Consider the following 23378-nt stretch of genomic DNA (forward strand, 5'->3'; position numbering starts at 1 on the left):
CTCCTCTGCCAAAGCACAACGCTTAACCACTGAGCAATCTCACCAGCTCCTACTAAAATACTTGCTTGTATTTATTTAGTCCACAATTTTAAAATATCAAGCACTAGTGACTTCAATATTATTTATTCTTGTCAGGTGGTATTATTAATTATAAATGATCGGCCTGTAGCTTAGGCTTGCCACTAACATCTGTGAAGCCAGATGCAGAAGAAGCAACATGAAAAGTTCATAGATGGGGTAAATGAGCCTCGAGACAGCATGTACATTAATAGAAATGAGTGTATATAAGTTGCAAGAGCTAGTTAGTGGCAAGCCTAAGCCATAGGCCGATCATTTATAAGTAATAATAAGTCTCTGTGTGATTATTTGGGAACTGGCTGGTGAGACAAAAAAGTTCACCTACAGAGAACATTCTAATAAAATTGGAAAAATCTAATAGAAATTAAACAAAAATCAACTGTGGTGATTGTTACACAATTTTTGTAACTACCTTTTAAAAAACACTAAATGGTTTTCTTTTTAAATGGGTAAGTTGTATCTTTAAAACACTCTTACATGGGTGTAACACCCGATTCTGAGTTACCCCCTCGGTACAGTATGCGAGTCGGGCAAGGGCCTGGAGATTGAAAGAACACACAAAGAGACCTGGGTCATTCGAAAGGAGATCAGCCGAATGCCACCTATTCAACCTTGGGGAAATCCTTATATACCTCGCTGCTGCACAAGGATTTCCGCCCATGCAGGTGGGAAATTACCAAACCAAAGATGGAGTCAACAATGCTCTACAGCTAATCACCAGGCGGGGCAGAGGGAGCACAGGAACAAACAATGTTTTAGCTGGCTGACCAGAAACTGTCCTCAAGATGAACCCCAAGAACAAGGGTAGACCCGGGGCCCTACACATGGGCTGGAGAAATGGCTCAGTAGATGAAGCACGTGTTTTGCAAGCATGAGGACCAGACTTCAGATTCCTAGAATGCATTTAAAACAGAGCAAGCATGGGGGCTGGAGAGATGGCTCAGAGGTTAAGAGCACTGATTGCTCTTCCAGAGGTCCTGAGTTCAATTCCCAGCAACCACATGGTGGCTCACAGCCATCTATAATGAGATCCGGTTCCCTCTTTTGGCATACAAACATACATGGAAGGAATGTTGTATACATAATAAATAAATAAATCTTTAAAAAAAAACAGAGCAAGCAACTTGACAGTGGTGGCACATGCTACTGCCCAGTACCTGGGAGACAGAGGCAGGTGGATCTCTGAGTTTGAGGCCAGCCAGGTCTACAGAGTGAGTTCCAGGACAACCAGGGGCTACACAGAGAAACCCTGTCTTGAAAAAAATACAAAAATTGAGCAAGCATAGCAATTGCCTATCCTAGCACCTAAGAAGGCAGAGAGAGCAGACCCCAGGGCAAGCTGGCTAGCTAGACTAGCTGGAATTGATTAGCTCCAGTTCAGCAAGAGAATGGTTGGGGCAGACACCTGATGCCTACTGTGGGCCTTCACATGCAAACACACATGCACATATATAGGAACATGTACACACACACACACATTCCAAAATGAAAGTCACAAAATAAATTTAGAGAATAAATTTAGAGGCCGAATATGGATCAGTGGATCAGTGGTTAAGAGTACTTGCTTCTCCATGGTGAGGATGAGAGTTCAGATCTTAGAACTCATATAACAAACATCTCTAACTCCAGCTCAGAGAAATCCTATGCCTGTTTTTGGCCTCAGAAAATGTGTGTGTGTGTGTGTGTCTGTGTGTGTGTGTGTGTGTGTGTAAAAAACCTATCAGCTAAAGGTTAAAGAAGTCTTTATTCCCCCAGAGAATTAGCAGTTCCTGTCTGGTAGCGTGTGGAGAACTCGACATGATCAACCCCACCTTTCTCAGCAGTAATTTATTTTTCACATTACATATCTTTTTCTTTTAGACAAGCTCTCTATTCTTAACCCAGGCTGGCCTTGAACTCATCATCTCCGACCACTGTCAGCTTCCTCCTCAGGGCAGGGACCACAGGCGTGAGATGCCATTGCCCAGCTTGCTTCGCCTTACACTTAGGGAGGCTTTCAGTTTCAAGAAATACACAACGAATACAAATAGTCTACAAATAGTTGATAACAAGCTCGAAGCAGCAGATCAATGACATCATATTCAACTTCCTAGAAGCTGCCTTCCCTACAGTTCTGTCAGATTCCAGGCTACCTTTGAATTTAATTGGACCTGTAATTACAGTATTATCTTTCATTAAGAATCCATTGTCAATGAACAAGAGAAAAAACCCATGCCAAGCACAGATATGACGGCTATTGTTCTGTTTTGACTTCTCGGGTTTGCCTGTTTGTGTGGTTATTTCTGGTCGGCGATTTTGCTTCTTTGCTTTCTTTTGGTGACAGAGTCTCTCTCTTGTAGTCTAGGCTGGCCTTAAACACACTAGGTAACTCAAATTGACCTCAAATTCCTGGCCATACTCCTGCCTCTACCTCCCAAATGGCTGGGACCATTGCAAGCGTGAAGGTTATTTTTAACCCAAGAAATCAGGGGACAATTACGGTTTATAAAATTTATAAAGGGCAACATGGGAACTATTCCATGTTTACACTGCCACTAAACAGAGGTCACCACCTCGACTCTACGCTTTAATCTCTTCGCGATCTTGTTGCCGACGTCCCCTATTGAGGCTTCTTAACCACTTCAAACATGACCGCCTTAGCTTCATTCTCCCTCGCCGCTGAGACGTCATGGCAGACTTCCTGCCCATTTCCAAAATGGCCGCTCCCGTAGCGTCGAAGTTCTAAGTGCGCATGCGCGAAAGTAAGCTCTCTAACCCGCAAAATGGCGATGAGTTTAGTATGCGGCCGCCGGCAGCTTCTGCGCCTCCTACGGCCCCAGCGTTCGGTAAGGTTGCGTCTATACAGCCGGCATGCTGCCTTGTCCCTGTCACCCGAGCTGAGGTCATGAGGAGACGCTGACCCGGTCACTGTAACCTGCGTGTCGTGACCTCGGGTCGCGTGAGGACGCAGCAGGGTTACGTCCAGGGGTTGGTGGCCCGGTTTCTCTTAGCTGTCTGGGAGCTGCCTTCGACCCTGATCCCTGACCTCTGAGCCCCGTCGCCTGGCTTCAGGAACGGGATGCGGGAGACCGGGTCCCGGGCTGCATCCTGCATGCTCCGGTGCACGCCTTCTGGGCCTGCAGACTGCGCGAGCAGAGTTGCAGTGCCCCGACTGCTGCAGCAGACTGTCTGCGGGACAGCGGGGTCGCTGGGACTCAAGGGGTTCCCTTCTCCTTTCACACGGTCAGTTCCACAGCGTCGCAGGGTCCCTGAAACCGCTGGCCACCGAGCTCCTCGTCGCAGTCCGCCTGGGTAGTGGGCGGCCACACTCTGCTCTTCTCACAGCCCTAAGTCCTCGCTGCATCAGTACTTCTGCCACCTTCTTTGCAGAAGCCCAGGTAAGAAGTCCCCACGTTTGCCAGGAGCGCAGCTTCTTGGCCAGTTTCTTTTGTTCTGTGTTTTTGTCATTTTGAGAGAGGGAATGTGTAGCAGAGTTCTTTTTCACACTCCGCACGGTTCCTAATAATATTAGCCTCTCCGTTTGGAATAGAAATAGAGTCTCAGTAATTCGGCGGGGAAACTTTTGAAAGTACGTGAGAAATTTGTGGGGTTGGTGAGATGGCCAAGCAGTGCATGTGCACTTGCCTTGCAACTCTGGGAACTTGAGTGCCAATCCTGGAACCCCAGTAAAGGTGGAGCCAGTTGTGATAGAGTCCCTGGAATCCCAGCACTTGGGAGGCAAAGGCAGACAGATCTCTGAGTTCAAAGCAAGCCAGGGCTGCATAGTGAGACCCTGTCTTTAAAAAAAAAAAAAAGTAACCAAGCAGTGGTGGCGCTTGCCTTTAATCCCAGCACTCGGGAGGCAGAGGCAGGCAGATCTCTGAGTTCAAGGCCACCCTGGTCCACAAGAGGTAGTTCCAGCACAGACTCCAAAACTACAGAGTAACCCTGTCTGGAAAAAAAGGAAAAAAAAGTAAAGGAGAAAAGCGAAAACTGGCTCCACAAAGTTGTTCTCTGACTTCCACACATGCCATGGCGTGCGTGCCTACCCACATCATGCATGCACAATAATACTAAATTAATTTAAATTTTGTGTTATATCCAAGACACTGATTACCAGAGTGGTGGCAAGCCAATAATGTGAACTGTGATTATGGGGATGTGTATTTACATACTAATATTTGTGCTTCTGTGAATACTGTTTCTTAGAAGACTAAGTAAGTTTGTTGATTTTTTTAAAGATTGATTTTATTGTATGTGTATGTGTGTGACTGTGTCCATGTGATCTTGGGTGACCATGGACACCCCGAAGAGAGCAATAGAGACCCTGAAGCTGAAGTTACAGGTGGTTGTGTGCTGCCTGCTACAAGGGTGCTGGGAGCTGAAACTGGATCCTCCACCAGAGCTCTTAACCCTTGAGCCATCTCTTGGGGATAAACTCTATAATAGAGCTCTTGGTTAGCATGCACAGGGCCAGCCTGAGCTGCAGAGCAATCAAGATCCTGCCTCCAAAACTCACCCCCACCGTCCCAAAAAAAGAAATTGAAAAAAAAATTGAGTTGACTTAAAAGAGGAGCTGTGGGCTGCGGACTAACTGGGTGGTCTGTGTACTTGTCAGATGTGGGTGAGGCCCTGGATTCGGTGCCCAGCACAAAACAACAGAAAAGAATCCCAAGCGCTGTAGTTTCAGAATATAAAAAGGATGGTGACCGTGGTGCTCCAAAGACCAAAGTCTGGGCAGCGGGACATGAAAAGCAATCTCCCTGCCTCCCCTGGGGGAAACCCTGAGACACTCTAGTTCTTATACTAGTGGTAAAAGCAGGAATGTATAGACCTCCTTGGGCATCTGGAAGAGCAAGAAGTCAAAGCAAGAAAATGTAACCCAGAACTGGTTCGTATAAGGGAACCTTGCCTCTTGTGCATCCTGCTTATGATGATTCTTGGTCTCCTTTCTCACAGGTCCAGGCACCCCCTGTGGTTCCTGCTACCCCCACCCCTCCTGCGGTACCTGAGGTGGCTTCTGGAGGAGCTGCAGATGTAGCCCAGTGCGCTGCAGAGCAGAGCTTCGCTGAGCTGGGACTCGGGTCTTACACCCCTGTGGGGCTCATCCAGAACCTCTTGGAATTTATGCATGTTGACCTGGGCCTGCCTTGGTGGGGGGCCATCGCCACGTGTAAGAGTGCATCCTGAGGAGGGCAGAGGGAATGGGGGCAGAACCTCAACAATAGCAGTTCAGTCAGTGGATTAGAAACAGGTGCAGACAGTGAAAGGTCAGAAAAGCAGATAATTCAACCTTTACTTCCTAAAGAGCATTGGAAAACCAGGTGTCGTGTATGATTCAGAACATACAGCTATTTGAATGTGACCCGGGAGTTGGAGTAGGGAACCATATATATTAAAAGTAATGAAGCTACCCTGACTTAGCAGAAAGAAGGTTGGGTCAGGTACTTACACTCCCAAATTAGAAAACTGTTCCCATTGCTCTTAAAAAAGCTGAAACTGTGTTTTCGTCCTGTTTCTTCCTGGGGAGACCAGTAGGACTTTTTATCATCAAAAGCTAGGTTACGTGTAGAACTGTAGCTCAGTTATAGAGCACTTGCCTGCCGTACACAAAACTCGCCCGGGCTACATAGTAAGACTCTGTTTTAGCATTCATCTGACCCCAGTGCTTGGGAGGTCGATGGGTTGCAGACGTCCTTCGTTAAATAAAGAGTTCAAGGCTAGCTCAGACCTGAGTCGCTGTTCTAGTGCTGTGCAGAGACACCGTGGTCACAGCAACTCTTAATAAAGGGAAGCACCTAACTGGGGACTTGTTTACAGTTTCAGAGGCTTAGTCCTTTGTCACCATGGTGGGGAACATGTCCTCATGAAGACAGGCGTGGTGCTGGAGAAAGAGCTGAGAGCTACATCCTAATCTATAGGCAGACAAGAGAGAGAAGTCAGTTTTTGAAACCTGAAAGCCCACCCTCAGTGACACACTTCCTACAAGGCCACACCTACTCCTACAAGGCCACACCTCCTCATGCCATTCAAATAGTGCCACATCCAATAAGTAAGCATTCATATATGTGAACTTTGGAGGCCATTTTTATTCAAGCCGCCATGCCTGAGCTTCATTAAATTTAGCCTTTAAAGGGATTTTTAAAAGCCAGGTGGTGGTGGCACATGCTTTTAATCCCAGCAGAGGCAGGTGGATCTCTGTGAGTTTGAGACCAGCCTGGTCTACCAAGCAAGTTCCAGAACAGCTAGGACTGTTATACAGAGAAACCCTGTCTTGGGAAAAAGAGTTTTCAACAACCTTGAGCTAGATGTGGTGGTATACACCATTATTCCCTGGAGGAGGGGGGCAAAGACTGGAGGATCTCTGTAAGTTTGAGGCCAGCCTGAACTATATAACAAGTTCCAAGCTAGCAAAGGTAATAGAAACCCAGGGAAAAGGGGGTGCTGGAGATGACTCAGTGGTTAAGAGCACAGCTGCTTTTTTTTTTAATTATGCATACAATGTTCTGTTAACATATATACACCAGAAGAGGCACCAGATCTCATTATAGGTGGTTGTGAGCCACCATGTGGTTGCTGGGAATTGAACTCAGAACCTTTGGAAGAGCAGGCAATGCTCTTAACCGCTGAGCCATCTCTCCAGCCCCCGAGCACAGCTGCTTTTGCAAAGAACCCAGGTTCTATTTCCAGCACCCACATGGTGGCTCACAGCTGTCTGAGTCCAGCTCTAGGGGATCTGATGCCTTTTTGTCCTTCATGAGCTTATATACAGACAGGCAAAACACCCATACACATTAAATAAAAATGAATCTTTTGTTTTTACTTTATTTTTGTTTTCTGTATGTATGAGTGTTTGTCTGAATGCATGCCTGTGCACCATGTGTGTGCAAGGCCCGGATGCAGCCAGCTTGCAGCTCTGAGGCAAGTGCTCTACCACTGAGCCAAATTCTCAAGCCCTTGGTTTTTGAGGGTTTTGGGTTTGTTTTTTTTTTTAAGGTTTATTTATTTATTATGTATACAACACTCCTTCCATGTATGCTTGCATTGCCAGAAGAGGGCACCAGATCTCATTATAGATGGCTGTGAGCCACCATGTGGTTGCTGGGAATTGAACTCAGGACCTCTGGAAGAGCAGTCAGTGCTCTTAACCTCTGAGCCATCTGTCCAGCCCAGGGTTTTTTGTTTGTTTGTTTTTTTAAGATTAATTTTAAGCTGGGCATTGGTGGCGCATGCCTTTAATCCCAGCACTCGAGGGGCAGAGGCAGGCAGCCTGGTCTACAAGAGCTAGTTCCAGGACAGTCTCCAAAGCTATAAAGAAACACTGTCTCAAAAAACAAAACAAAACAAAAAAAAAAAGAGTTAATGTTATCATGCATGCACTAAATTTAATATTAAAAAAAACTCATGAATGTGTGTGCATGCATGCATTTGCCTGTGAGTCTGTACACTTACCTGCAGAAGCCAAATGGGTATTGGATCCCATGGAACTGGGGTTAGAGGCAGTTGTGAACTACCTCACATGGGTACTGGGATTCAGTACAATTCAGGTCCTCTGCAAAAACAGCAATCACTCTTAACCACTGAGCATTCTCTCCAGCCCACCCCCTTGGTTTTTTTTGAAGTAAGGTCTTACTGTGTGGGACAATAAGATTTCACACTCTTGATACTCTTGGCCTCTGGTGCTGAGATTAGAAGCACACCCGCCGTCCTTGGGTTCAGTCCCTTCCGTTTATGCTAAGTATATAAACAGCTTTAGCATGACTGTGTGTTCTTTGAGGGACCCAGTGGACCCACTTCTTTCTAGTCTTTGACCCTCAGCTAAGATCACCTCAGTGTACTGCTAGTGATGGCATTACTGAATCATCTTATCATAAACCTTCCTGCATTTGACACACTAGAGCTTTGGCTTTTGTCGCAATCTTTCCTGTCCTCTCCCGCTAATTTCCTGTTTTCTAACTACACTTGCCTAACTTCACCCTTCTTCATGGATGGTATTCCATCTTGTGTCCTTGCTTCCTTCTTAGCCCAGGCCACAGATAGCGTAAACTAAGTATTTTTTGGCATGGCCAGTAGTCAGGAGTGTGTGTAAGGAGAGAGAAAAGGTTAAGCCACCAGAATGTGGTGGGTTACTACTTTAGGGACTTGTAAAAGTGACTGGCCAGCTTTGTTCTAACCTGGGTATGATGGCAAATAGCTGTGCTTATAGCACTAGGGAGCCTGAGAGAGAAGGCTCATGAGTTCAGGGCCAGCTCGTATACACCAAGACCCTGTCTCAGAAAATAAAATCATACTTCATTCTAAGACTCAGTTCTGGAGAGGTGCTGAGCAGGGTAAAGGTAAGGTAGATGTTCTCCCTTTATCAAGGGTGACTTCGTTTGTGTATTTTCATCTGAGTGAACAGTTGAGGAAAGGGTCTCCACTGATGATAGAAAGGTTGGAGCCTATTGAAATACAAAAGGAAAGTTTGCTTGCTGGCAGACAGTAGAAACAAAAAAATCCCTGCTCGTCTGCTTAGAGAAGTTATGCTGAACTTGTATTCTATGGCAGCAGCCTGAGCCTTGAAGAGCTGGGTGTGCCCTGTCCTTACTTCTGGGCCCCTTGGGTGACAGCCACAGTATGGAAAAGACTGGAATAAGACTTAGAGTGAGGACCTGAAACCTTCATTCTTCTGGCTGCAGCAGCTTTTCATTTCGCTCCAAGCCCATGTTGTCTTTTCCAGGTACGGTCGTTGCCCGCTGCCTCATTTTTCCACTGATTGTGAAGGGCCAGCGAGAAGCAGCCAAGATCCACAACCACATGCCAGTGATACAGAAGTTTTCCACCCGAATCAAAGAGGCCAAGTTGGCAGGAGACCAGGCAGAGTGTGAGTCGGCTCCTGGGCAAGTGTGGGAGAGAAGCACATTTGACAAGAGACATTCTGCTGTGGGAGAGGGGCAGGTGCTGCAGTTGGGCGGTTCTGGTAAAGCTAAAGGTTTAGCCTTTCCTTGGAAAGGTCATGGGCCCAAGATGAAGTTGTTCACCTTCACCGATGTCACTCTTAACCCAGTGACTCATTTCCCTCCCCGCGCAGTTTACAGGACCACCATAGAGATGACACGCTATCAGAAAAAGCATGATATTAAACTCTTCAGACCGCTCATCCTGCCTCTCACTCAGGTGAGCTTATCCATCCTGAACCCAGTAAGCTCTGTCCTGCTTCCCATGTCCCAAGATCCCCAGAAAAGCAGGGGATGGTGATGTGCGTGGCTTTTAGTAATGGGGTTCTGAAAATGTACCCATTAGATGTGTTGACTGTTTATCCTCTGTAACAGGCCCCCATCTTCATCTCCTTCTTTATTGCCTTGAGAGAGATGGCCAACCTGCCTGTGCCCAGCCTACAGACAGGTGGGCTCTGGTGGTTCCAAGATCTCACGGTATCTGATCCCATCTACGTCTTGCCACTGGTAGTCACTGCTACAATGTGGGGTGTCCTTGAGGTAAGCTGGGGCTAGCCAAGTGTGAGACCTGCCAGTCACAGGGAGAAGGGATAAAGTGCCATGCAGAATGTACCTTCCATTCCCTGGAAGAGTAGAGTTGACGGGTGAGAGATTGGAATTCACTGTTCTTTTCCTCAACCCGTTTCGGGCAGCTAGGTGCAGAGACGGGCATGCAGAGCTCTGACCTCCAGTTCATGAGGAATATTATCAGAGTGATGCCACTAGTGGTCTTGCCCGTGACCATCCACTTCCCCTCGGTAGGTAACGGCTTTGTGCTGCTTCCAAGTCCTTCCGCCTAGTGCCTCTGAACAAGGTGACTCGACAGAGCTCTGAGCGTCTTCTCTTCGCTCACGCAGGCAGTGTTCATGTACTGGCTGTCCTCCAACGTGTTCTCCCTGTGCCAAGTGGCCTGCCTCCGGATTCCAGCTGTGCGCACAGTGCTTAAAATCCCCCAGCGTGTCGTACACGACCCTGACCAATTGCCTCCTCGGGAAGGCTTCTTGAAGAGCTTCAAAACAGGTAAGGGGTAGCGGGCGGGCAGTGTGGTGTGGTGAGGAAACCTGTAATCCCAGCAAGGGAGCCGCAGCAGGATTGCACTGCCTAGCCACCCGAGGCTCCATAGTGGGTCAAGACCAGCCTGGGCTATGGAACTTGAGACTTTTCTCAAAAAGGAAGGGGATGGGCGGTCAGGACCAGGAGAAAGTAGCCTGAAAATGAGAGAACTCTCCTCACACAGGCTGGAAGAACGCTGAACTGGCACATCAGCTCCGAGAGCGTGAACAGCGAATGCAGAAACACCTGGACCTGGCTGCCAGAGGTGAGGAAGCCCTTCAGGCCCGAGTCTCTTCCATTTCTTCTTTCTCTCTATTGACTGAGATTTGTTCTCTCTTCTCCCAGGTCCCTTACGACAGACTTTCACCCACAACCCTCTGCTACAGCGTGATCCGAGTCACCCTCCCAACACCCCCGACAGCAGCAGCAGCAAGCCCAAGTCAAAGCCTTGGAAGGACACTCTCGGCTGATTGCTGTCCTGTGCTCATTCTGACAAGAACCGCATCTTCACGGACTCCTGCACACAGACTTGATGCTGTGCCCTCACCCCAAACTTGGGAACTCCATGATTTGGAAGTGTCCGTTTTAAAAATTGTTTGTACCACAGACTGAAGAGACTTCCTCCTGTGTATAAAAGAGCACTAGAAAGGAAGCACCTTCTCATCCAGCGTTAGTAAACATCTGTCTTGTCTGGGCTTCTTGTTTGTTAAATACGGAAAGGGAATGGTGCTGCAGAACCTCACTCACCCTTGCTCTTGGGAAGGAGCTTTGGGTTTTAACCTGAGCTTCAAAGCTCAGACCTGCCTCCCACGTTGTCCGTCTGCATCTGCGTTTGCACTGTAGAGATGATAGGCAAGACTGTGTGGTGGTCGGTCTCTTGTACTGGGGACTGACCCTACATCTCCAGCCCTCAGCCGTGTTTCCTGACCTACCCCCCAAGATTACCTAAACAGTTTTTTTAAGAAGTAGATGTGTTGGGATTCTGAGTGGTGATTTGGAAGAATGAAGGGGGAATGACTCAGCAGGTGAGAGTTCAAATCCCCAGTACCCATGTGAAAAGCTGGGCGTGGCCCTGTTCTCACATCTCTAATCCCAGTTCTGTGGGGTGTGGAGACAGGAGGATTACTTGGGCTAGCGCCAGGTTCAGTGAGAGACCCTGTCTCTGGGGAATAGGGTGGAGAGTGACAGACAGGACACCTAGTGTCTTCCGGCTTCTGCACACGCAGCACACAGGAAAAGGGGAAGTTCTTATGCACTCGCTTTTTACATTTACAACATTGTAGTGCGGCAGTTCACATGTTTTTATAAAAATTGGCTTTATAACCTTTGGGCGGCTGGCTCCTGAGGGAGAAGTTGACTCATTTACTTTCCGAGTCTGTCTTTAAACTGCTAAGTACCCAGAGTCACTAAGTAAAGAAAGTCACTCAGACTGTAGGAACATAACCTTTTTATTGTTTTGCAACTCTGACAGTTTTGTGTCCCTCTAAAGGAGACAAGTTTGGAGCTTTGTTGGTCCCTGTGAAGGAAAGGAGTGGGTAGACACACCCAGGCACTTCCAGAACCAGGCCCCAGAAGTGGCCTGCTTCCTGCCACAGTCTGCATTATCCCTTTATGAAGTCTGAAACAACACATACCAAAACAAATAAATTATTTTTCATCCCTCAAAAGCAAGTTCAAAGTTGAAGCTGCCGAGACTGGGCTCCTGGATGGAGTACCTCCAAAGAGGTTCTGGCCAGTGGGACGTAAGAAGCACCCATTTGTCCACATCTCAGAATTCCAAGCTCTACTTAGACTTGCGACCTTGTTGTTTGGGCATCTCTCCATCTTCCAAATCCAGTTCTGTAGCAACTGACATGCAGAGGATCTGGAGGTACCGTGTGGTGGAGGCTACAAAGAGAAATCTGAGTTAAAACTAGAAACAGGTTCAGGGGGCTGAGTTCTGCGGCACCAAAGGGGGCTGGGCCTGAAACAAGCTAAGCCATATGGTTAGAAACAGGTACCACAGCGGGCGGTGGTGGTGCATGCCTTTTAATCCCAGCACTCGGGAGGCAGAGGCAGGTGAGTCTCTGAGTTCGAGGCCAGCCTGGTCTACAGGAGCTAGTTCCAGGACAGGCTCCAAAGCTACAGAGAAACCCTGTCTTGGAAAAAAAAAAAAAAAGATACCAGTTGTGGTAAGGGGGACTTGGGAGCTTAGGTTTGCAGGAAATGGCAAACAAACAAAACCAGTCTATTGAGGTAGCTGAGCAACTGGGAGATCCAGACTTACCTACGATCCTGCGAAGGCAGAGAGGTCGCTTGTGCTCGGGGACCCTGACGATGAGGAAGTAGAAGGGCAAGCCTGAGAGAGCAATGGCGATGCCGATAAGGGAGTTGATGGTGTCACTGTAAAGTGGGACGGCCACCAGGAAGATGGTGCATAGGCAGAAGACAATGGGGAAGAAAAGGCTGAGCTAGGGACAGAGAACAACCGGGAGTTAGCTCGGCATGCTCTTGGTTGTTTGGAGGTGGTCTCCCTTTGTGGCCCAACCTAGCCTTAAACCCATGACCCTGCCTCAGCATGAATGCTAGGATTGTAGGCAGAGGTTGCTACACCCAGCTCGGAATTGCTGACAGCCTAGATAATCCTAATCCCCTGAAGATGAAAACACTGAAGGGCTGAAGGTAGAACACAGTGGTATAGCACTTGCCGGACATAATTACTCCGCCTCCTTTCTGTCGTCTGCTTGCAGGCATACCAATTCCTACCGTTGTTTGTTGGTTATTTTAGGGCAGTGGAGTGAGACTGCTCAAGATCCAACCCAAGGCCTGTGCAAAACAGGATACACCACTGAGCTGGATACCCAATCATTGCTAGGTTGTTTGTGGGGTTGTTGGCTCACCGGCCTTTACATGCTACCAATGCCTAGCTCCCCAACCCTTGTGGGTTTTGGGTTTTGTTCTTTCCTAGAGACATTGAGTTTTTTGTTTCTTTAGTTCCTATAGGTATTTTGTTGCATGTATGTCTGTGCACCACATACATGTCTGGTACCAGAGGAAATGAGAAGATATTAGATCCATTGAAACTGGAGTTACATTTGTGAGCCTTCATGTGGGTACCGGGAAACCTGAATCCTCTTCAAGAATCAGTGCTCTTAACCACTGAGCCATCTCTCCAGCCCCTGTTGTTAGTTTTTTTAACAATTTATTTATTTTCATTTTATGTGTCTGAGTGTTTTGCCTGCACATATGTGTGCCTAGTACCCACAGAGGATCCCCTAGAACTATAATTACAGACAATTGTGAGTTGCCATAAGGGTGGTGGGAATCAAACCCAGGTACTTTGCAAAAGCATCAAGTACTCTTAACCTCTGAGCCACCTCTCCAGCTTAACCCATGATTTTTTCATTGCAGATACATGCCGCTATGCCTGATGTACAATAAACTCTTGTAAGATGCATGCAGCAGCAGTTCTAGCTGCACTAAATGGAACAAAGGTGGGGTAAGGGAAATGGATTACCTTGAGAGGGCGAGGCCGGTCAGGTTCCTTCCAGCGTAGATAAAGCTGACCCACGATGGAAAGCCCCACAAAGAACCAGTAGCTGAAGCTGTAGTAGTTAATGAGCTGGAAAATGTCCTCCACACACAAGTAGACCAGTGCCAAGATGCCCTGTTGATACAAGTCCAAGTCAGTTCCTCTCAGGCCCTGGTTGTTCTAGGTGCTTTCTACCACGCTCAACCCCTCCCAGGCCCATCCCAGGCCACATCTTCACAGTCTCCATCTTTGCCTTCTGCTCCAAACCCTGCAGCACTCTTGGTACTTAATTCCTCCTCTATTAAAAGAAGCTTGCCTTTAGTCAGGTGGTGGTGGTCTTTAATCCCAACACTAGGGAGGTAGAGGCAGGTGAGTCTCTGTGAATTCAAGGCCAGTCTAGACTACTGGAGTTCCAGGGCAGCCAGGGCTACACAAAGAAACCCTGTCTGAAGTAGGGTGTGTGTGTGTGTACGTGTGTGTGTGTGTGTGTGTGACAGAGAGAGAGAGAGAGGGGGGGGGGTGGTGGCACACGCCTTTAATCCTAGCTCTCAGGAGGCAGAGGCAGACTGGCTCACTCTGTGAGTCCAAAACCAGTCTGGTCTACAGAGTGAGTTCCAGGGCAGTAAGAACTGTTAGACAGGGCTGGAAAGATGGCTCAGAGGTTAGGAGCACTGGCTGCTCTTCCAGAGGACCCGGGTTCAATTCCCAGCACCCACATGGCAGCTCAAAACTGTAACTCCAGTTCCAGGGAATCTGATGCCTTTACACCAATGCACATAAAAATAAAACTAAATAAATTATAAGAAAAAAGAACTTAGGCAGAGAAACCCTGTTGGGGTGGAGGACGGGGAGACACTTGCCTCTCATCTAAAATTTTAGTGTATTCATCACACCTTCGCCGAGTTAACTCTAACAGTTCAAAGTCCACAGAAGTCTTGGGCAAACCCTCCCTGTAATGTCCCCAACTAACATGCCTAGTTCTATGACAAAATTCCACAAAGCTTTATTGCAGGACTTTGAGATGCTTCCTCCCTTACCTAAAGCCCATCTCGGCAACCCTGACCATCATACTCCATCTTAAAATGCCCTTCTCCACAAATTTTTTCTTAGCCAACTTCTGCCCTCCTGGAAGTGACCGTTCTTCCCTTAAAGGGTGCATCACAGACCGTCATAGCAATTAATCGTTAGAGTGTCTGCGTGCCTTACTCCTTACCTTAGACTATAGGAGTTAGCACCTCTCACAGTTTTGAGGCTAGGAACTTCATCAGTGATTGGCACAATGCATCAATACTTTTTAGGCCAGAACCCCCTTTCTGGCTTCAAGAACCTAGAGTAGCTAAGTCTAGTACAACCACGTCTTCCCGCAATCCGGCTCTCAGTGTCATCCCCAAGATCACTCACATTGAAGAGTAGAGAAGGCACTGGTGTGAACCGCTCAACATGAATCATACAGATGGCATCAGGGAGGTGGCCTTCTCTTGAGCCCACAAATAAAAGCCTGTTGAGGTAAAATAAGAGAGGGTGACCAAACCGTGGGACACATAGGGCAGCCTGGGTCACCTGTCCCCTCAGCCTCCCTCTGCAATACAATCCCTTCAAAAGGAGTTCAGTTCACAGCTTAGAAGTGGAAGCTGCTAATAGTAACAAGAAGAAAGGGACTGGGGAACACTGGCCACTGAAATCCCAGTTTGACTAATGTTTGACTGTCTCCGTCAAAACTTTTCCTGATACCCGCAAAAAATGACAGTCCTACCTAGAAGCAGCCACAATGGAAGCATTGAGGCCACCAAAGCAGGATAATGCAACTGCCACTGGAATTGTCCAGTTGAATATTCCAAAAATCCGATCCGCAAAGGTCTAAAAGAAAGGAATAGAAGTTATTAGCAGATCCTAAAGGGGATGGAAATCCTGCACAGGCACATGTCCAAATCCGCCATCAGGAGCCCAGTGCTCGCCACAGTGAAGGCAGCAGGCCTTGCAAGCCCGCTACCCTAAATGTACCCCTATCAGGCTGTCTACTCCCTTTCCAGGACTGAAGCTGGAATATTCCAGAAGCCCGCAACACACCCTCATCATGCTAGTGAAAATCCTTTACCACAGCAACAGCTTCACTCGCCAGGATGTCCTTCATGTCGAGCACACTGTAATAGGCCACGTTGGTCAAGAGGTAGATGATGGTGACGATGGGCATGGAAATGCCAATGGAGAGGGGCAGGTTCCTACAGCCAAGCAAACAAAATGATACGTCAGTCCTACCGTTTTATCCCCACCTCTCAGTCCACAGACTCTGCCACGCCGTTCTCTCCAGGAATGCAGATGTCTGTGCTCCCCAGTTCCTTTGCTTTTGAGGTTGCCTGAAGTATTGGCGTAAGCGCTGAACTCTTAAAAACTAAAAAGGAGCCAGGTGGTGGTGGCCCACGCCTTTAATCCCAGCACTCAGGAGGCAGAGGCAGGCAGATCTCTGTGATTTCTCAACCAGCCTGGTCTACAAGAGCTAGTTCCAAGACAGGCACCAAAGCTACAGCAAAACCCTGTCTCAGGAAAAAAAAAAATAGAAACTAAAAAGTAGTAGGGGGAAGAAATACTCCCGTAGAAAAGTTATGCAGGAAAGAGTGACATTGCATGCAGTGTTATTTGTAATCCCAACTGCTCTGGAGGCTGAGGTAGGGGGATCCCAAGTCGAAGACCTGTGTGGACAGTTTAGAGAGACTGTCTCAAAATAAAACAAGCCTGAGATGACTCAGTGGTTAAGAGCATTTGTTGCTCTTGCAGAAGACCTGGGTTCAATTCCTAGCACCCATATGGCAGCCCACAATCTTCTGTAACTCCAATTCCAGAAGAGCTGAACCCCTCTTCTGGCCTCTGAGGCACTGGGTGTACATGCTGTGCACCCATGTATACAGAAAAACACCCATACACAACTCTTCACATAAAAGGGCTAAGGGTAGAGCTTGCTGGCAAAGAACTTGTCTGGCATGCCTGAGGTCCTGGGCTCAAGCTCCAGTGCCACCAAAAAGACAACAATGAAAGGCAGAATTGACCCAGAGCTGCCCCATGTCCCAGTATAACAACAGGAAGGTGGCCGTGGTCTGTTTCTATGACCAAGTGGCCAGGGTCAGGATTCAGTCTCTGAGCACTGGGAAGTGTGTCTTCAAACTGAGAGATAGAAGAAGCAAGAGGCAGACTGTGGAATCTCACATCTTCAGCAGAAAGACCAGTGTGTGCATCCAAACCAGGATGTCATTTCAGAGAACACTAGGTACCATCCTAACTGACAGCCAAGAAAAAGACACAAAGACCCCTCCAGAGTGCCAAAAGATCACTGTCTATACAAATGCCGTTGACAATGAGACCGAACAAACCTGGGCTGCATCTGGTTTCTGATAGTGGGAATTGAATCTAGGCTCAAGGACACATGCTAACAAATACTCTACGTGAGCTACAACCCAAGCCCTCTTTTGTTGTTTTTGACAGGATCTCAGTTAAGTTTCCCAGAGAGGCCTTGAATTCACTCTATACCTGACCTTTGAACTTGTGATGCTCCTGCCTCAGCCTCCAGAGTAGCGGGGGTTACAAACCTCCATGAGGCAAGATTGCAAATAATCCAGCCATTCAGCTTCTGGCCAGTAGGTGGAAGCACCACTCCCTAGTCTCCACTTGGATCTAGTAGCCCTGCTCCTCCATAGCCAGCAAATGTGTACCAGAAAGGCTTTTTGTTTGTCAAAGTCAAAAGTTGATTGGTACAGGAACTGTTATAATTTAGGGAAATTGTTTCCTGGCATGTTTTAGTTTCTAGGATCATAATATTTTAGAGTCAGGAAAGGCCATGGAAATTCTATAATTCAACCCCTTCATTTTGTATTAAAGAAGAAGGCAAGGGCTAAGGAAATGGCTCAGTCAATGAAGGTGCTTGCCTTGCAAGGAAAGCCTGAGTTTGAACTGAGCCTACAGGCAAATGCTGGGTGTTCTGTGGAGGATAGTGTGCACTTGTAACCCCAGAATTAAGGAGATGGGGACAGGAGGAACTTCTGGGGTCCCATGGCCAGCCAGCCTAGCCTCATTAGCAAGCTCCAAGCAAGTGAAAGAGCCAATCTCCAAAGGAAACAAAGAAAGGTGGGGGCCTGGAGAAATGGTTCAGAAGTTAAGAACACGTGTTCTGCTGGTTGGTGGTGGCGCACGCCTTTAATCCCAGCACTCGGGAGTCAGAGACAGGCGGATCTCTGTGAGTTTGAGGCCAGCCTGGTCTACAGAGTGAGTCCCAGGACAGGCTTCAAAGCTACAGAGAAACCCTGTGTGTGTGGGGGGGGGGGGGGTTTGTCCTGTGAATGCTCATGGTGTGGTTCACGACTGTCCATAACTCTGGCCTCTTCTGACCTCTGGATGCTCCTCCACCAATGTGGTGCATACCCAAGCACTCAGACACACAGATACATACGAGAATAAATATATTTTTTAAGAAGACAGTACCCGAGGAATAACGCCCATGTGGTTTCCACAAGCATGTGTGCACACACAGCAGACACATACACAAAGAGAGTACCAGGCAAGCTGGGCATGGGCAGGAAGGTTACAAATTTGAGGCCAACCTGGACTACATACATAGTAAGATGCTGTCACAGAAAGAAAAAAAACAAAGGAGTCTTGGTAAAGAAAACTGGAAGGGCCAGCGTGGTGGTGCACACCTTTGATCTGCACTTGGGAGGCAGAAGCAACCAAATCTCTATGAGTTTGAGGCCAGGGTGGACTATCTACATAGTGAGTTCTAGGCCAGCCAGGACCACGCTGTGAGAGCTTATCTCAAAACAAAACAAAGAAAGAACATGGAACAGCAAGTACATGACTGCAAAAAGGAAGGGCAGCTGTTGGACCTCTAACTAATAAAGGGAAGAAAGGGAACACCAATTCCAAGACCTGAGGCTCCCGGTCCAGGGCTCTCTATTGTGCACCACTCTGAGGCAATGCGGAGCAACACCGCCGGGGCAATCCGGTGAATGGCTGGAACGATTCCACCCTGGCAGTGTGAAATGGGGCAAAGAGAAAGGCTCAGGAGGGAGGCGGAAGAAGGAAGTCTATGACCTGAAGTTAGCTGCTGCGTAGGGATAAAGCAGAGTGGAGGTCTGAAGACAGATAAGGCATTGCAACACTATTCTCACAATGTTGCTCAAATCAGTTTACAAATTTGAGGGCAAAAGTAATCCTCTTGCTTCAGCCTTCTGAATAGCTTGGCAAGGACCTTGGGTCCTTCAAAGCAGATAGAAGCATGAATATAACCTGCTTTATTTAATGTAGAAATCAATCAATGTACAAACGTTTTCCAAAAAGATTACAAAGCATAGGCGGGCAAGCGCACATCTTAGCCTAGCTACTACAATCATGGACAGGAACATCTCTAGGTCTTGACTCGGTTAAAATCAGGCTGATGAAATGAATCCCAGAGTGGAGAAGGCATGAAGGCCAGCTTAGAGAAGCTCAGTCAGCCATGGCTCCCTGGTCCGGAAGGGTGATGGTAAGGTACCTACCGCTCAGGATTCCTGATCTCTTCGGTGACATAGTTAAGGGTGTCCCAGCCCGAGTAGGAGAACAAAGCTGAGTAGAGCGCCAGGGCGATGTCACCCATTGCAAACGATGAACCCTCGAAGGAATTCTCGAAGTGACTCGTGGTTCCTGGAAGGTGAGGACAATGCAAGACAAGAGTTAATGGCCAATCCTGCGCAGGGGAGAAGGCATGTGGTGATATCGGCAGGTAACGTGCCCTGCCAGGGGACCCCGAGGGGCGGCAACAGAAGAGCCATCAGCAGACAGCTGCCGGGCAGAGAACCACTGCTGTGGTCTCACAGGAAGAACTCCGGTGAGTCCAGGCTAAGAAACTACCACAGAGCTGAGAGGGGCTAGCATGGGGGGTTCTGCTCTACACTGTGGGCTGCCACTTTCTAACCCTAGACAGGGACAATGCGGGAAGAGGCCAGACAGGGCTCAGGATGCCCAGGTCAGTGGAGTTGTAGGAGGCTTCATACCTGGAAACCAGGTAGGGTGAGCACAAGGACTGCATTTCTGACCGCTCACTTCCGAGGGCAGAAATGGCAGAGCAATAGCACTGGGCCCAGCAAGCTGTAAAAGCCAATCCCCGGGGCGGGGCAAGCAGCCTCCTTGCCAAGGTCAGTTTCCTGTGGGGGGCAGCAGAGTAGAAGCTGAAGGACCAGCTTTGGAGTCAATCTGTGGAGCACACGTTTCAAGTCTTCTAATTTACCATTAGGGACTTGAGGAAGATCGTCTGGGTGATCTGTCTGGGGGCTTTGTTGTTTTGTTTTAAAATAGGGTCTCACCGTGTATCCTGGCTGGTGTGGGCCTCAAACTCGGAGATCCACTCTACCTCTGACTGCTGGAATAATAAAGCACCCAGTTTTTTGTTTTTATTTTGAATGGGGTCTTCTGTGTCTCAGGCTGGCCTCAAATTATCTATCTAGCTGAGGGTGATCTTTAACTCCTGCTCCTCTGATTGCCACCTCATTCTGCCCGGTATAAGACAGGTCATTCTGGGGCCTGTTTCCTCACCTATATAAAAGGAATAATAATAGTGCCTACCAAACACGGTATTTGGAGACTTAAATAAGGCAAGTGATCAGCTCCTAATGTTCAAGTAAGGCCAAAGTTGTAGATCTGAGATCTACGGCTTGCCCAGCATGGCCCAAAACTCTGGGTTTGATCCCCAACACTCCAAAGAAAAAAGAAAAAAAAAAGGAAATGTTTAAATAAAAACTAGTTGCTAGTTGGGATTGTTTTCCTTACCCTGGCCAAGTGTAACAATGCCTGCAATGATAACCGCAATCAGCGCCAACACTTTAGCATAGGTGAAAATGTCTTGGACCAGGGTTCCCCACTTGACATAGGCACAGTTAATGAAGGTTAAGAGACCTGAAAGAAAAAGAATACTGATGGTGACCTACCCTTCCCACCTGGAGGGCCTCAAACTCCAAAGCAACTTTTCCAGCACTAGACGTCAAGATGAACCCATCAAGAAGTCAGCTGTGTATCTGGGCTGTGCCTGTTCGCCCCCATTAACCTCAGTGTCATCACTGCAAGGCATTTGGTGAACACCTCCTCTTCCACAGCGACACTCCCAAACCCTAGTATCTCAAACTGGAGTCACAGAGCAAGGTGGCAAAATTCCTGGCCACAGATGAGGGAGGCACCTGGGAGTTGTACAGATCAGCGATGTATTCTGGTCCTAGGCTCTTTAAAGTCAGTCTCTCCTTTCTATACACACGTGTACACACACACACATACACACACACACACAGGTCTAATACCCAACATCCTGGCTCTATGCTGTTGCTGTTAACGCTGACAAATCCTGCTGTAACTTATTCAGTGTCTCGGCCAGCAGGTCAGCGGGCACGTCCAAGGACTAGGATGAAGACCAAACTTCCTGTCCCCTGCCCACCGACCCCACTATTTGTTTTGTGCTTGGTAAAATTCTTGCAGCTAAAAATGTCATGCCCAAATCCATGGGGTCCCCACAAAAGCCAACAAAGGAGACCAAGTCCCTTATGTAAAAGCAAAGAGCCTTTATTTTAATCAAGTTTGCAAACTCGGTCTCTCCGCATGTCCAACGTATTGGAATATCCAGAGAGCCCCGAGCTCAATTAGAATTGGGTTTTTATAGTAGTAAAGTGGGGGTGAGGGGTCTTTGAGGTTCAGGACCCCTGACTGGCTGACATTTCTCTAGGGGTGTCCTGGTGAGGTGCGCTGGCAGGTGATCTTATCTACAGCGGTTGGAATGTCAGGTGTTTCCTTTGAATGGTCTGCCCTTGGGTGGGGGTCCCTTGGGTGGGGGTTGCATTATCTCAGCTTGTGGTTCTTTCCTGCTACCAGGTATTGCTTCAGGGTAAACTACTGAGACTCAGGCCTCTTAAATTTATCTGTGGCCAGAGTCCCAGGTGATAATGGTTGGAAGTAGAGAAGTTCCTTTGTGTGACCTGCCCAGACTTAGATTATCATGGCTGACCCCCACAAAAACAAGTTCCTATAGAAAAAGGGCAGGGCACTTTTCCTGCCTGGCCGTTCCTCAAGCCCTTCTACCCTTCTACCCGTATGAACTCAGAGAAGTTCACAGACCAACCTCAGAGGAAGTGTTTGTAACAGGGCATGACAGTCTCTCACAAAGGGTTATGGCATATGAACATACACATTTCCCTAAAAAGAGCCAATCTCTTTCATCAGACGCTCAGAGTAGTGGCAGGGGGTTCAGCTCTGTGGTAGATAGTGTGTTGAAATGCATGAAGCCCTAGGCTCAAATCTTTTCACCCGATAAATAGATAGATAGATAGATAGATAGATAGATAGATAGATAGATAGATAGATAGATAGATAGATAGGGATCTCAGAAAAATTCATTAGCCCAAAAGTTACAATCCAATACTTTGGAAGAAATTCAAGAAGGGAAGCCCACGCACGCTGTGAGGCTGGCTGGCAGCCCAGGGCTTCTGGATCCGGAAGGAAGAAAGGGCAAACAATCCAGAGATTGCACAGCTTCTTCTAGCTCAGCAACAGGAAGTCCCCCGCGGAGTACCTGACTGGCAAGTCTCCCCACCAAGGCTCTCAGAGAAAAGCTAGCCTTGCCAGTAAGAAAGAGGTCTTGTATGATCCAAGCCAGCAACACAATTAAAACAACAACAAAACAAACAAAAACAAACTTTCCAAGTCCAAGGGCAGTGGCTCAAGACTTTCAGCACCTAGAAGACTGAGACAGGAAGATTGCCTAATATTAGTTCCAAAGGAGAATCACTTCCCAAACCTGCAAAAAGCAGTCCAAATACCCGGAAATGAGCTCAACCTGAACCATAGGGGGATTTCTGGAGGTTAGATAAAAGCCAACATTCCTCGAGCACTTGTGAAGCCAGTGCAGTCCACCAAAAGAAGTCATTTCCCCCTACCTGTGGGATCTTATCAGCATCCTAAGGCCTCCAGGCTCCCTCAGTATCACAGGTACCTGCCACACATTTCAAAGTCCACCCAAGTATCCTAACCCTTCTCACGTTCTCCCCTACGCTAAATTCCCTCCAGTTCATGGGCTTCCCTCTCCCTTCAGCTAGTCCTACTTCTTTTTTTTTTTTGTTTTTTTTTTTTGTTTGTTTGGGTTTTTTTTTGGACTCGATAGAGTCTTTAATAGTCTCTCTGAAATTTTACAATTTAGGCTTCCATCTTCTGCACTGCTCTTTTATTTATTTATTTTTATTAAAAATTTCCGCCTCGGACTGGAGAGATGGCTCAGAGGTTAAGGACGCTGACTGTCCTTCCAGAGGACCTGAGTTCAATTCCCAGCAACCACATGGTGGCTCACAACCATCTACAATGAGATCTGGCGCCCTCTTCTGGCCTGCAGTCATACATGGAGGCAGCACACTGTATTGTATACATAATAAATAAAATCTTTAAAAAAAAATTTTCCACCTCCTCCCCTCCTCCTCCCCGCCTCCCTTTTCCCTCCCCCTCCCCCTACTCCCCACCCCATCCTATACTTCTTACAACCCAACTATACTCGCTATGCTCTCTCCTCTCTCTCTCTCTCTCTCTCTCTCTCTCTCTCTCTCTCTCTCTCTCCTGCTTCTTTCACTGTTTTCTTATTCCTATCCCCTGCTATCCCTCTCTTCAGATAGCTCTGTCCATGTCCAGTCTCTGCCCACGTTCGGTCTACTTCTTCCCGTCTCTACTCTGGACCCCGCGCCCCTCATCTACAAGGAAAACCTTCCCCTTGACCACACCATGGAGCAGTCGTGTTGTTA

At 47.7% G+C, this 23378-nt stretch overlaps 2 protein-coding genes across 6 annotated transcripts in view; one reads left to right on the forward strand and one right to left on the reverse strand.

Annotated features, from left to right (window-relative positions):
- Positions 1-2775: 2775 nt before the first annotated feature.
- On the forward strand, positions 2776-10780 carry Oxa1l (OXA1L mitochondrial inner membrane insertase). Its single transcript, XM_075948966.1, has 10 exons — positions 2776-2903; positions 3306-3455; positions 5017-5230; positions 8777-8920; positions 9128-9213; positions 9369-9533; positions 9686-9790; positions 9890-10052; positions 10270-10350; positions 10431-10780. Exons 1-10 carry the CDS (start codon positions 2841-2843, stop codon positions 10553-10555), a joined length of 1296 nt encoding a protein of 431 aa, XP_075805081.1. The 5' UTR covers positions 2776-2840; the 3' UTR covers positions 10556-10780.
- Positions 10781-11515: 735 nt separating this feature from the next.
- Slc7a7 (solute carrier family 7 member 7) overlaps positions 11516-23378 on the reverse strand; it is a 50679-nt gene continuing 38816 nt past the window's right edge. For 4 of the 5 annotated variants that reach the window (XM_075948965.1, XM_075948963.1, XM_075948961.1 and 1 more), the window contains exons 3-10: positions 20383-20508; positions 19116-19260; positions 15692-15815; positions 15350-15453; positions 14998-15094; positions 13582-13731; positions 12352-12535; positions 11516-11972 (exon numbers count right to left, since the gene is read on the reverse strand). In XM_075948965.1, coding sequence (XP_075805080.1) covers positions 11869-11972; positions 12352-12535; positions 13582-13731; positions 14998-15094; positions 15350-15453; positions 15692-15815; positions 19116-19260; positions 20383-20508 — 1034 coding nt within the window. In that variant the 3' untranslated portion in view covers positions 11516-11868. Of the gene's footprint in view, positions 11973-12351; positions 12891-13581; positions 13732-14997; positions 15095-15349; positions 15454-15691; positions 15816-19115; positions 19261-20382; positions 20509-23378 lie in introns of those variants that run through there. The other variant, XM_075948964.1, reaches the window with a different exon arrangement.

This window comes from Microtus pennsylvanicus, chromosome 15, assembly GCF_037038515.1.
Source record: "Microtus pennsylvanicus isolate mMicPen1 chromosome 15, mMicPen1.hap1, whole genome shotgun sequence".
In the NCBI taxonomy this organism is placed as follows: Eukaryota; Metazoa; Chordata; class Mammalia; order Rodentia; family Cricetidae; genus Microtus; species Microtus pennsylvanicus.